The 11105-nt window shown below is 43.4% G+C and overlaps 2 protein-coding genes across 3 annotated transcripts; both read left to right on the top strand.

The window, feature by feature from the left end:
* Positions 1–353: 353 nt before the first annotated feature.
* Positions 354–2943, top strand: LOC140780921 (putative clathrin assembly protein At2g25430). Of its 2 annotated transcripts, XM_073126639.1 has the most exons (3): positions 354–629; positions 706–1308; positions 1535–2943. In XM_073126639.1, exons 2-3 carry the CDS (start codon positions 723–725, stop codon positions 2797–2799), a joined length of 1851 nt encoding a protein of 616 aa, XP_072982740.1. In that variant the 5' UTR covers positions 354–629; positions 706–722; the 3' UTR covers positions 2800–2943. The 2 variants fall into 2 exon arrangements, with proteins under 2 accessions (XP_072982740.1, XP_072982741.1); XM_073126640.1 differs by having other exon boundaries at positions 424–1308.
* Positions 2944–6095: 3152 nt separating this feature from the next.
* LOC140781303 (E3 ubiquitin-protein ligase XB3-like) lies at positions 6096–9622 on the top strand. The gene is made up of 8 exons (XM_073127237.1): positions 6096–6432; positions 6569–6628; positions 6721–6792; positions 6909–7030; positions 7128–7268; positions 7368–7475; positions 7745–8003; positions 8599–9622. The coding sequence occupies exons 1-8, from the start codon at positions 6250–6252 to the stop codon at positions 8980–8982; spliced, it is 1329 nt and encodes a 442-aa protein (XP_072983338.1). The 5' UTR covers positions 6096–6249; the 3' UTR covers positions 8983–9622.
* The last annotated feature ends 1483 nt before the right edge of the window (positions 9623–11105 follow it).

Below are 11105 nucleotides of genomic sequence, written 5' to 3'. Positions count from 1 at the left end.
CTCCAATGGTGGATGATTTAGGACTTGTGCGTGGAATCCGGCTTCATGCCACCAAGAGGGGTCCTATATTAAAATAAGGATCAAAATGAGCAAATCGTATTTGTCAACAGAAGAATCCTTCTAGAGATGCTCAGTTACAAATAAATCAACGCATGGTAACGTCAACCATTTACTCGTTCCATCTTTCTTCTTTTTTATTTTTTATTTTTTATTTTTTAACCTTTTTGCATGTTGAGGTCAAAGTCTTCGCTCATGCTAGTTAGACGCTTCCACGTTGTTAACGATAAATTATATTAATGTTAACTTAAGAAAATATCTAGCAACTTATATGGTAATCCGTCCACGTAAAGTTTGAACCGAACCCATGAGAGGCGGTCTACGGAGGCGATTTCAAAATGAGTAGGTGGAAAAGCTCGATCGACCGTTCGATCGACAGCGACCAAGCCATCATCTTCGTTTCTTCCCTCTTCCTGTTTTTTCCCTTCAATTCTCCTTCCAAATTTTCTTTCTCTCTCCCCTCGATTGACGGCAACAAATCCGATTCAATTCTTCTCCTCCTCATGGATCGGAAGTAAGTATAGTCGACGGAGTTCAGATCCATCACTATATCTTCGCACATCGGTGATCAGGTAACTAAGTCGATCTTTCTCTTATACTCCATTATAATCCGTTTCTTCGAATTCTTCTCGTAAACTTTGGATTTAGATTTTATCAAGAACAAGATGGGATCGATCCGCAAAACTTTGGGAGCGGTAAAGGACCAGACGAGCATCAGCATCGCGAAGGTAGCATCGAACAATATCTCCCCGGAGCTCGACGTGGCGATCGTGAAGGCGACGAGCCACGATGACCAGCCGGCCGATGAGAAGTACCTTCGCGAGATCCTCCAGTTGACCTCCTACTCCCGCGGCCACGTCAGCTCCTGTATCGCCACCGTCTCCCGCCGCCTCGGCAAGACCAAGGATTACATCGTGGCCCTCAAGGCCCTCATGCTCGTCGACCGGCTCCTCTCCGACGGCGACCCGGCCTTCCAACACGAGATCCTCTATGCCACCCGCCGCGGCACCCGCCTCCTCAACATGTCCGATTTCCGGGACGACGCTCATTCCAATTCGTGGGACCACTCCGCCTTCGTCCGGACCTACGCCCTCTACCTCGACCAGCGCTTGGAATGCTCGCTCTACGAGCGCAAACAGGGCAAATCATCGCCATCTCGGACCGAGTACGGAGACTATCGCGAAGAGAGCAGGCCGCCGCAGACGAAGACGCCGACTCCGTTGAGAGACATGAAGCCAGAGAGAGTGTTAGGTTGGTTTCGCGAACCTTGAATGCTAGATTGCATTTTCTACCCGAATTATGATTCAGTATCAATTTATCCCTGGATGCGCACCAATTGCATAATGTGACGGTGCAAGTTGCAATGTGTTATCGAATTATGATTCAGGGGATGGAATTTATTTTAGTCATATTGAATTAAATGGATGAAAGGTTTTATTTTTTATTAACAGATTTGTATATAATTGGATTCCAACAGGTTGGATGCACCAGCTTCAGCAGGTGCTTGATAGATTCCTCGCTTGTCGCCCCACCGGCGCGGCCAAGCACAGCAGGATGGTTCTGGTCGCGCTGTATCCGATCATAAAAGAAAGCTTCAAGCTTTACGCCGATATCTGCGAGGCATTGGCCGTGCTCTTGGATCGATTCTTCGACATGGAGTATTCGGAGTGCGTCAAGGCGTTCGAGGCTTACTCTAGCGCAGCGAAGCAGATCGATGAGCTAAGATCATTTTATGGTTGGTGTAAGGAGACAGGCGTGGCGCGGTCGTCGGAATACCCGGAAGTGCAGCGGATTACTGAAAAGCTTTTGGAGACGTTGGAGGAGTTCATGAGAGACCGAGCAAAGAGGCGGAAGAGCCCTGTGAGAGAGCCGGTGCCGGAGCCGGTTCGGATGGAAGAACCAGTGGAGGACATGAATAGCATTAAGGCACTCCCAGCACCTGACGATTACAGAGAGGAGGAGAAGTCAAAGCCGGAGCCGGAGCCGAAGCTGGAGAAAGTGAAGGTCGAAATCAAGAAGGCGAAACCTCCACAGCCACCTCAGCAGCAGCAGCAGCAGGGTGATTTGGTGGATCTCAGGGAAGTAGCAACAACCGCAGACGAACAGGGGAACAAGCTCGCATTGGCTCTGTTCTCAGGTCCACCAGCAGCGGCCAACAACACCAATGGCAATTGGGAAGCCTTCCCATCCGATGGAGAGCCGGAAGCGACCTCTGCGTGGCAAACACCGGCGGCAGAGCCTGGGAAAGCAGATTGGGAGCTGGCCCTCGTCGAAACCGTCAGCAACCTCGCGAAGCAGAAGGCGGAATTGGGCGGCGGCTTCGATCCATTACTCTTGAATGGGATGTATGATCAAGGGATGGTCAAGCAGCACGTGAGCTCCCAAGTGAACGGAGGAAGTTCCAGTAGTGTAGCTTTGCCGGGCCCCGGGCGTAGCGCCACTCCGGTGCTCGCCCTGCCTGCGCCCGATGGCTCAGTGCAGACCATTGGAGGCGATCCGTTTGCGGCGTCGCTTACGGTTCCTCCTCCTTCCTATGTGCAGATGGCGGAGGTGGAGAAGAAGCAGCAGCTGCTGGTGCAGGAGCAGCAGATGTGGATGCAGTACCAGAGAGATGGAATGCAGGGGCAAGCTAGCTTGGCTAAGCTCACCAATGGATCCAACTTTGTTCCTAACCCAGCTATGCCTCTTGGAATGCCAATGGCTTATAATGGAACTGCTGGGTACTATTATCAACCTTACTGAAAGTTCTATTTTGTCCACCTTGATGATTCTTTTTTTTTTTTTGTTGCTTGTATTCAGTTTGAATTGTTTTCTGGATCAATGCTTGCTCCACATGTATACAGATTTATTTGGAATTCTATCTCAGATTTTGCTTCAATTTCTCAATCTATGTGAAGGCCATCAATGAAGGATTGATTTTCTTCATAAGGACAAGAACATCTGCTGTTCACCTTTGTATGGATCAAAATCCAATGCGTGCCTACCCTTCTGATACCTAGATATATTATTTATTTACAGCATCTCCAAATACAACAAATCAAACAATGATTCTTAAGCTAAATGATGCATCCAAACATACAGCATCTCTTATACAACAAACCAAATCGTGAAATGGGCCCTTAGAATGTTTGCTATCATGGTCCTATGCAGGAATAAATGCTAAACCAACAAGAAAGTTGAAAAAAGAAACTCTCGGCATAATCTGGAACTGGAGCAGGCAAATTCTAATGCTCATAAAAAAAAGTTCAAAATGAATTGTTCCATTTCTAAGATTCTCAACAAGTAGAACAAGTAGAAAAGTGGTGCGGCAATTCAAGGAGAGAAAGACAATCACTTACTTTTATTCTCTTATACAAACAATCCAATAAAAAAAGAGTTCTCAACCAATTGGTTCTCAAAATGAACTCTAATTCATCTAACTAGAGAACAAAGATTAAAGAGTTAGCATAAGAACTCCACAGTCTCAAGATCCAACTCCTACAGCTAATTTGGGTTTTCCTTTGCCTTCTCTTCTTTGCTCTCCACCGGCGGCAGCGTCTGAAAGAGAATAGGAAAGCATTAAGAGGCATTTCGACGAACAAGTGATGGGCAAGAGAGAAAGTAGGCCGACCAGATCAGGCTTATAGATGTTATGGACGACGGAAGCGCCAGCGAGGAGGGATACGACTACGACGACGGACGACCACGCGAGCGACGGCGTTCCCGTCGGTCGCCGGCCGCCGCCGAACTTTTTAACGCCGTTACTATTCATTTCTCTTATTTCACACACCAGCGTAGGTATCAAAACAAATAGGTGCGTAGAGTTTTATATGCGACCGCTTTTAACTAGAGGACTGTCTAAATCCAATCAGAGACTGCCACCTACCCGGTTGTACAATTCGTCGCATCTGGTTTTGGATAAAATCTTCTATTTAGTAACTAGTTGTGGATTATCAACTTGCGGGCTGGGCCGTTGAGGTTTAGTTTCCTATCACTAACCAACTTTACGAAGAAAGTTGACACCATACCTAATTGTAAGTTTAAATTCAACTCCAAATAAATTTATTATTAAAAAAATTTAGTTCTATTTTAATGACTCAACAGTGTGTTAGTTTGGAATAGCAGCAACACGATTTAAAAATAATAGTTCGACGACAATTAGATAGGAGTAATAACTCGACAGCGAAAAGACTTATAGATTAGACTAAATAGTTTTATTTGTTTGCTAAAAATGTAACCATACATACATGCATTTTGTATTAAAAAAGAATTTAGCCTATATATAAAGAATCAAAAATAAAATTTAAATTCCCATCAAAATCTTATTTCCCTTATATATATATTTATACAAACCGAGTATAATCTCCTCTCTATTCACTTGAATATTGCAAGATGCCAGCTAAGGAGGTTGAGATATTTATTCACCCAATATGCATTGCCTGGGGAATATAATTTGACATAGAATAAGCACCCGCTTAGTGAAATCATGATCTCATTCCTTGCTTGTTCTGTTCTACTTATTCTCTTCCTTCTTCTTAATGGCCCATATGAGCAAACTCATCACCTATTTTGACAATTTCAAGCACACAGCTTAAGTTAGAATAAGTTCCAAACTTGTGTAATCTAATCAACTGTCTGAGGTGTTATAAATGTGATGTGACTAACATCTTGGTGATGTTAGGTAGGATATTTTCTTCCTCCTTGTAGATTAATATAATAGTAATTATCTGATAACCAGGTGTTATTATTATACAGGTCACAACTTTATCTTCAAGTAGTAGTAATAGACCATGATACAAAGGCTTTTCTTGAAGGGTGTCCAGAGTTTAATAGTCTATACTTTGCATGAGGGGAAGAATTGGGAGGAGAACCGACTTTTTGGAGGTTTAGATTTGATTTGGTTGTGAGGTGAAGGATCCCTCTCTTGTTGGTAGAATGTTATAGCAATCCATCATTAGGGTGAGACTTGAAAGTGGCCACTATTAATGAAACAAAACAAATTAATTTTGTTTAATTATTTTTTACCTATTGGGCCCACCTTATAATTAGGTTTATAAATTAATAATTAATGAGCCACTGGGTAGTTATTTTTTCCTCAACAAAGTTTAAGAAGTTTTCAAGCTATAGAATTACAACTTGAGTTAAATTATTAACTATACGGTCGTTTTAGTGATTCTTAAATACTCGAGATATGGTCATATTAAATTTTGTTTATGAATCACAAAAATGCTCCAATTTATTGAGAAGAGTGATGCCGGAAACAACCCATAAGGGGGTCAACTTTTTACGGTTTGGAAATTTAATTACCGAGAGATTATTTTAATAAGTCCCAATTAGGATTCCACGTTACTATTCCCAGGTCAAATTAGTGTAATTTAAACCGCGTGGAAATATTAGAGAAAGAACTCGGATTCCGACAACGGACTGCCCAAAACTACTCGCCTTACAGGAGATCCTATTAACTAAAGAAATCAAATACCCACCTAAAATATCCGAAGGCTGCCCGCTGCCACCTGCCCAGCCTGCCCGATGCGGTCCTTGTAACTCTCGTAAGCACCAATCCACATGAGCAGCCTTAGCGTCACCGGAGGTGAGAACAAGTTACCAAAAAAATTTCTTTGGAATGGAAATAAATACACACAGAGAGAGTAAAGTTATATAGCTCTGGGGACAATCCGTAACTACGTTCACAATCAAATCCCTTTCATATGCTTTAAAAGACTCAATTGGATAGTGAATAGTGAAGAGTGAATAGTATCTGACAACAGCGTCCATTTCTTCTTGTGGGCAATGGCACTATGTATGTCTTCCTTCTGCATCAAAAAGTAAAGTTTAATTACTCATGGAATTTCTACTCTTTTGTAAAACCTATGTAAGAATTCTAAATTGTGGGTCATATAAGAGCATAGCCTTGTTCCCTCTTTGTCCTTGATGGTGGTCCATCCCAGACTCCATAATTATGGCCCCATGAGGCTTTGCCCATAGATACTACGGTAACCTCACTGTTGAGGTGACCGTATACCCAAAAGAGGACTTTAAGACTCGAAAGATTTTGTTTCTTAATCCCATCCTCCACTTCGTCTCTTTAATTTTCAACCTCCTCGTTAAGCGCTCGACTCTCGTCCACACCGGGCGGCGCGGTATAAGGCCCCGGGGGCTAAAGTGCTCTGTTCGGGGGGCGGCGGTGGCTAGGCGGCGCCGAAGGAGGCGGAGATGGGTCATGGGCTGAGCTGTAGCCGATCCGGGGACGAGCATGACTTCTTTCGAGCGGTCCAAGTGGGGGACTTGGAAATGGTGGAGGCTATACTGAGCACTGACCCAGATATGCTTTACCGGACTACCGTATACGATCGACTCTCCGCGCTCCATATCGGTGCCGCGAATGGACAAATCGAGGTTGGTTGCTCGAATCGTGCACTGCGTCGTCGTTTTTTTTTTTTTTTTTTTTTTTTTAAAAATTCCTTCGAAATTTGGTTTGGTGTTTTAGACGAAGTCTATGGGTTGTGGATTGACGAGGTATTTTTGGTTGCAGGTCGTTTCGGCGATTTTGGATGGACCTGTCCATCCTGATGTGGTGAATCGCCATAAGCAGGTGAGAAAGATGAGAAAGTTTGATCTTTATTATCGCTGGCTAGTTTCTTCTTTATGCAAATATCTGATCGTCTTGGGATTTTGGTCGCGCAGACTCCACTGATGCTGGCGGCTATGCATGGGAAGATCGAGTGCGTTCAAAAGCTACTCGAAGCTGGCGCGAATGTGAGCCAAGTTCCCACTTTTTTCATTGTTCGCATATGTTAAGTTTGATATAATTGTTGCCTAGTGTATTGATTTGTGGTTGAGAGATTGATCTTGATATACTTGGATCGACTTAGATCTTGATGTTTGATTCGTTGCACGGGAGGACTTGTTTGCATCATGCGGCGTACTATGGTCATTTGGATTGCTTGAAGTCTATTCTCTCTGCAGCGCAATCTACCTCAGTTGCTGATTCTTGGTGGGTTTTATGGACCCTTCAATAACTAGTAGATTGATAGGTGTAGTAGTTGAAGATCTTAAAACTCTTAAGGTTCTTACTTTCCATTGAACTACAGGGGATTCACGCGGTTTGTAAATGTGAGGGATGACAATGGAGCAACTCCTTTGCATCTTGCGGCAAGACAAGGGCGACCTGATTGTGTCCATATTCTCTTAGACAGTGGGGCTATTGTTTCTGCCTCCACTGGTGCTTATGGGTAAATCAGTTACTTAGCCTTTTCCCTTGCTGCTTGCCATTTCCTTTATGCTTGCATATTGTGATTGTACCCATCTGCTTAAAGAGATTGCAATTACAGTTTTCCAGGTAGCACACCTCTGCATTTGGCTGCTCGCAGAGGGTCTTTGGATTGTATTCGCGAATTGCTTGCTTGGGGAGCTGATCGGCTTCAGAGGGACTCTTCTGGGTGAGGATACTTTGGACACCATTATTTGGAACTAATTATTTGAGATTTATCATTACATGAGCCGTGTGTTTGGACAACATCCTTGAATGTAATATGTGAGCTGTTACACAAATCTGTTTATGATCTTAACTTGCTATTCCCAGTACATGTTGATTGGATATTTTCAAAACTTAAACTTGATAGGACTGTATTACCTTTTAGACAATTAGAGGTTATAATTTGCTTTGAAGTCTCTTACAATACTTATATCATTTGGCTGGCATATGCAGGAGAATTCCATATGCTGTTGCACTGAAGCGTAACCATGGAGCATGTGCAGCTCTATTAAACCCATCATCAGCAGAGCCTTTGGTTTGGCCTTCACCATTGAAATTCATTAGTGAACTCAATCCAGATGCAAAGGCTCTGCTAGAGGCAGCTCTAATGGAGGCTAACAGGGAAAGGGAGAAGAAGATTTTAAAGGGAACAAGATTTTCCTTGCCATCCCCTTCCTATTCAGATGATGTGCCTGATGATGCTAGCTCTGAGGTAGTTCATGATTCTCTTCTTTTATCTTTAGTGTTGAATGGAGTTCTTCCGAAGACTAGTTATTCTCGTATCTTCCTTCAATGTGATAGTAATATACAAAGAGACAATTTCCGTGCCCTTCTTGGTGGTGGGATAGTAATGTACATAGACACTTGATTGTTACATGAATTGTGTCTGATTTGTAGTTTTAGCTATCTATCTCAACTTAACTAAAGGTAACACTGGATGCCCTTCTGCAGTCATCCCTGTTCTCTAAGATTAGTTGCATGATTCCTCCAACATGTATTATGGAAGCCATACCTACTGCTCAATTATTAGTTGATGGGAGCTTATAGACAGGAGACATGTCACTTTGTACTTCCACAACCCTTTGTTATTGTTCACCATTTGGTGTATCGCGTTCAGCTGTATTAACATCTTGATAGGAAGACTTAATGTGTTGTCACTTATTTTGCGTTAGGTCATTGATTGATTTCTTGCTGAATAATCATGAAGCTGTGCAGCCAGCAACTGATATGATCATACACTAGACAATTGAGCATCTAGCTTGTGTTATATTTGTGATTGGCTTCATGAGGAAATTTGCATCTTGCAGGCAACTGATACCGAGCTCTGCAGCATTTGTTTCGACCAAGTTTGCACAATTGAGGTCCAAGACTGCGGGCACCAAATGTGCGCTCCCTGCACATTGGCCTTATGCTGCCACAACAAGCCTAATCCCACAACTTTGTGTTTACCGTCGCCTGCCTGCCCCTTCTGCCGGAGCAACATATCTCAATTGGTGGTGGCCAAGACCAAGGCCAACGATGAGGGAGACAAACTCATTTCTCCAAGGCTGAGGAGGTCAAGGAGGTCTCGTAACTTAAGCGAGGAGAGCAGCAGCTTCAAAGGCCTTTCTTCAGCTATGGGCTCCTTTGGAAAGATGAGCCGTGGCTCAGGCCGGATAGCTGACAGTAGTGACATGGCGGACAAGCCTTAGCTTATGAGGCAGTTAAAATGACTATCAATTTTGGGGAAGCAGATCGGTTCCAGCTCGTGTAGATTCTGGGCATTCTAAGAGCTACATGAAATCAAATAAGTGGTCTTCTTTCCAGTCCTGTCGGATTGGCAAGTGGGATTCCTATTAGCAATATTGTGGTTCCTGTTAGTAAAGGTGCAAAAAAAAAAAAAAAAAAAGAAAGAAAAAAAGTCCACCTTTGTTGAGAGATACTGTAGATGCGCTTTCCTTGGAAACACCCACAGTGAAAGCTCTACTATAAGCTGCATCTTGAACCCATTGTAGACTCTCATCAGTGCTTTCACATAGTAAGTAAAGTGAAGCTCTCTCTCTCTCTCTCTCTCTCTCTCTCTCTCTCTCTCTCTCTCTCTCTCTCTCTCTCTATATATATATATATATATATATATATGTAGTTGTCTGTGAGAATTGAATCATCAAGGATGGTGTGAAAATAACAGTACATTTTAGAGAGCTTTGCATTGGCGGCTACCATGTGACTCCTGCTCATATAATTGATCATGAGGGATGGGTCTGTATTCTTTGCTACTCTTTTTATATTTGCTTTTTTTGACTTATATTTTTATATTTGCTTACTTGCTCTTCTCTGAATTGCTTTGTTGTATTCCTTTGTTTGTCTTTATCTTTGTGACGGTGAAGTGGACATCTCTGTGATCTCTTGTTGTTTTCTAGTTTCCACTTGTATGCTTGAATGAAAGGACGATCTTGGTCTCGGTCAAAAGATAAAAGACATGGGATTGGAACGCGTCCCAACTCCCAAATGCCGTGTCAAGTAGGGTATCTTTGAGGGATCAAATATTATACTTTTCTGACGCCGTCTTTAAAGACAAGTAATCAAATATATTAATAATTTCATGTTAGCAATTGACCCAAATCCAAAGAATTGTGTCTTGCTGGTTGTTTTGGTGGCCTAACCAACTGGTAGTTGAGAAGTAGTTAAGCAGTAAAACTTCATGACATGGGAGTGGATACTATGGGGAAGGTATGAAAGGCGTGATGCCGCATTAATTGCAAATCCATATCACCTCTAAAGATATTGAGAGAAAGGGGAGGCTAGATTCCAAACAAGTTCTTCTCCCTTCCTTTCCACTTAGAAGAGAAGCACTCTTTCACTGGCTGTTACAATCGCTGTGGTCCAAGAGGTGCTCACTATTATCCGATACTACTGGATGGGCTCGACATGACTGTCAAACTCCGTTCTGGATGCCATCATGAAGATATTGCGAGCCTTCATTTGGGAGAAAGTAGTTGGTCGTTGGGGTTTACACCTTGTGAGCTAGGACACCATCACGAGGGCAAAGACGGAAGGTGGCTTAGGGCTGAAATGCTTGTGCACGGATAGGAAAGCGTTGTTGGGGATGCATGTCCCCAGTATGCTTCGACTTAGACAATCGCCTTGGGTTAGTATTCCGCTGCACAAATATAGAGAGCTTTCTATATGGAAGGAAGGAAAGGAGAAGAGAGTCATGGATTTGGTGAGGCCTTGTCCAAGCTGTCAAGGATCTACGTGATGGTTTTTGTTAAAGTATTGGCAATGGAAAAGGCACGCTGGTGCTAATGGAGCCATGGATATTGGAGATTTCGTTAATCCGTCTTCCTAGCTACGTGCATACTAGACTCCTGGATGAGCGGTCCAAAGTGGAGGAGTTGCTAATTGAGCATCGCTGGCACGTGGAGAAGTTGCTCATGTGTTTCGGGGAGGGCTTGGCCTTTAAAATCCAGGCTCCGAAGGAAGATGGTGAATGGGTCTAGGTCTCCCAAGGAAGATGGTGAAGCTAAGACTATGTCCATCGACAAATATTTGATAAAGCCTGCAACTGACGCTTGGCCGGATTGCGCCAAATTATGGGCCTTATCTTTGGCACCCAGGATCCATCTCTTCATTTGGAAGGCCTTTTGAGATCACTTACCTACGCAGGCCTACTTACACACCATCAAATGTGTGTCTGACGATAATTGTGGGTTCTGCGGGTTTTTTCTAGGAAACCATTGGCCATTTATTTTTTGGCTGTCGATTCGCCAAGGATGTTTGGGACCAGGTGGACGTCAGCCTAAGACTGGGAGGAACTTTGTATGCAAGGATTGAC

This window comes from Typha latifolia, chromosome 2, assembly GCF_019914945.1.
Source record: "Typha latifolia isolate L0001 chromosome 2, TyphaL0001v2, whole genome shotgun sequence".
NCBI lineage: Eukaryota > Viridiplantae > Streptophyta > Magnoliopsida > Poales > Typhaceae > Typha > Typha latifolia.
This window is presented reverse-complemented; position numbering and strand designations above follow the sequence as displayed.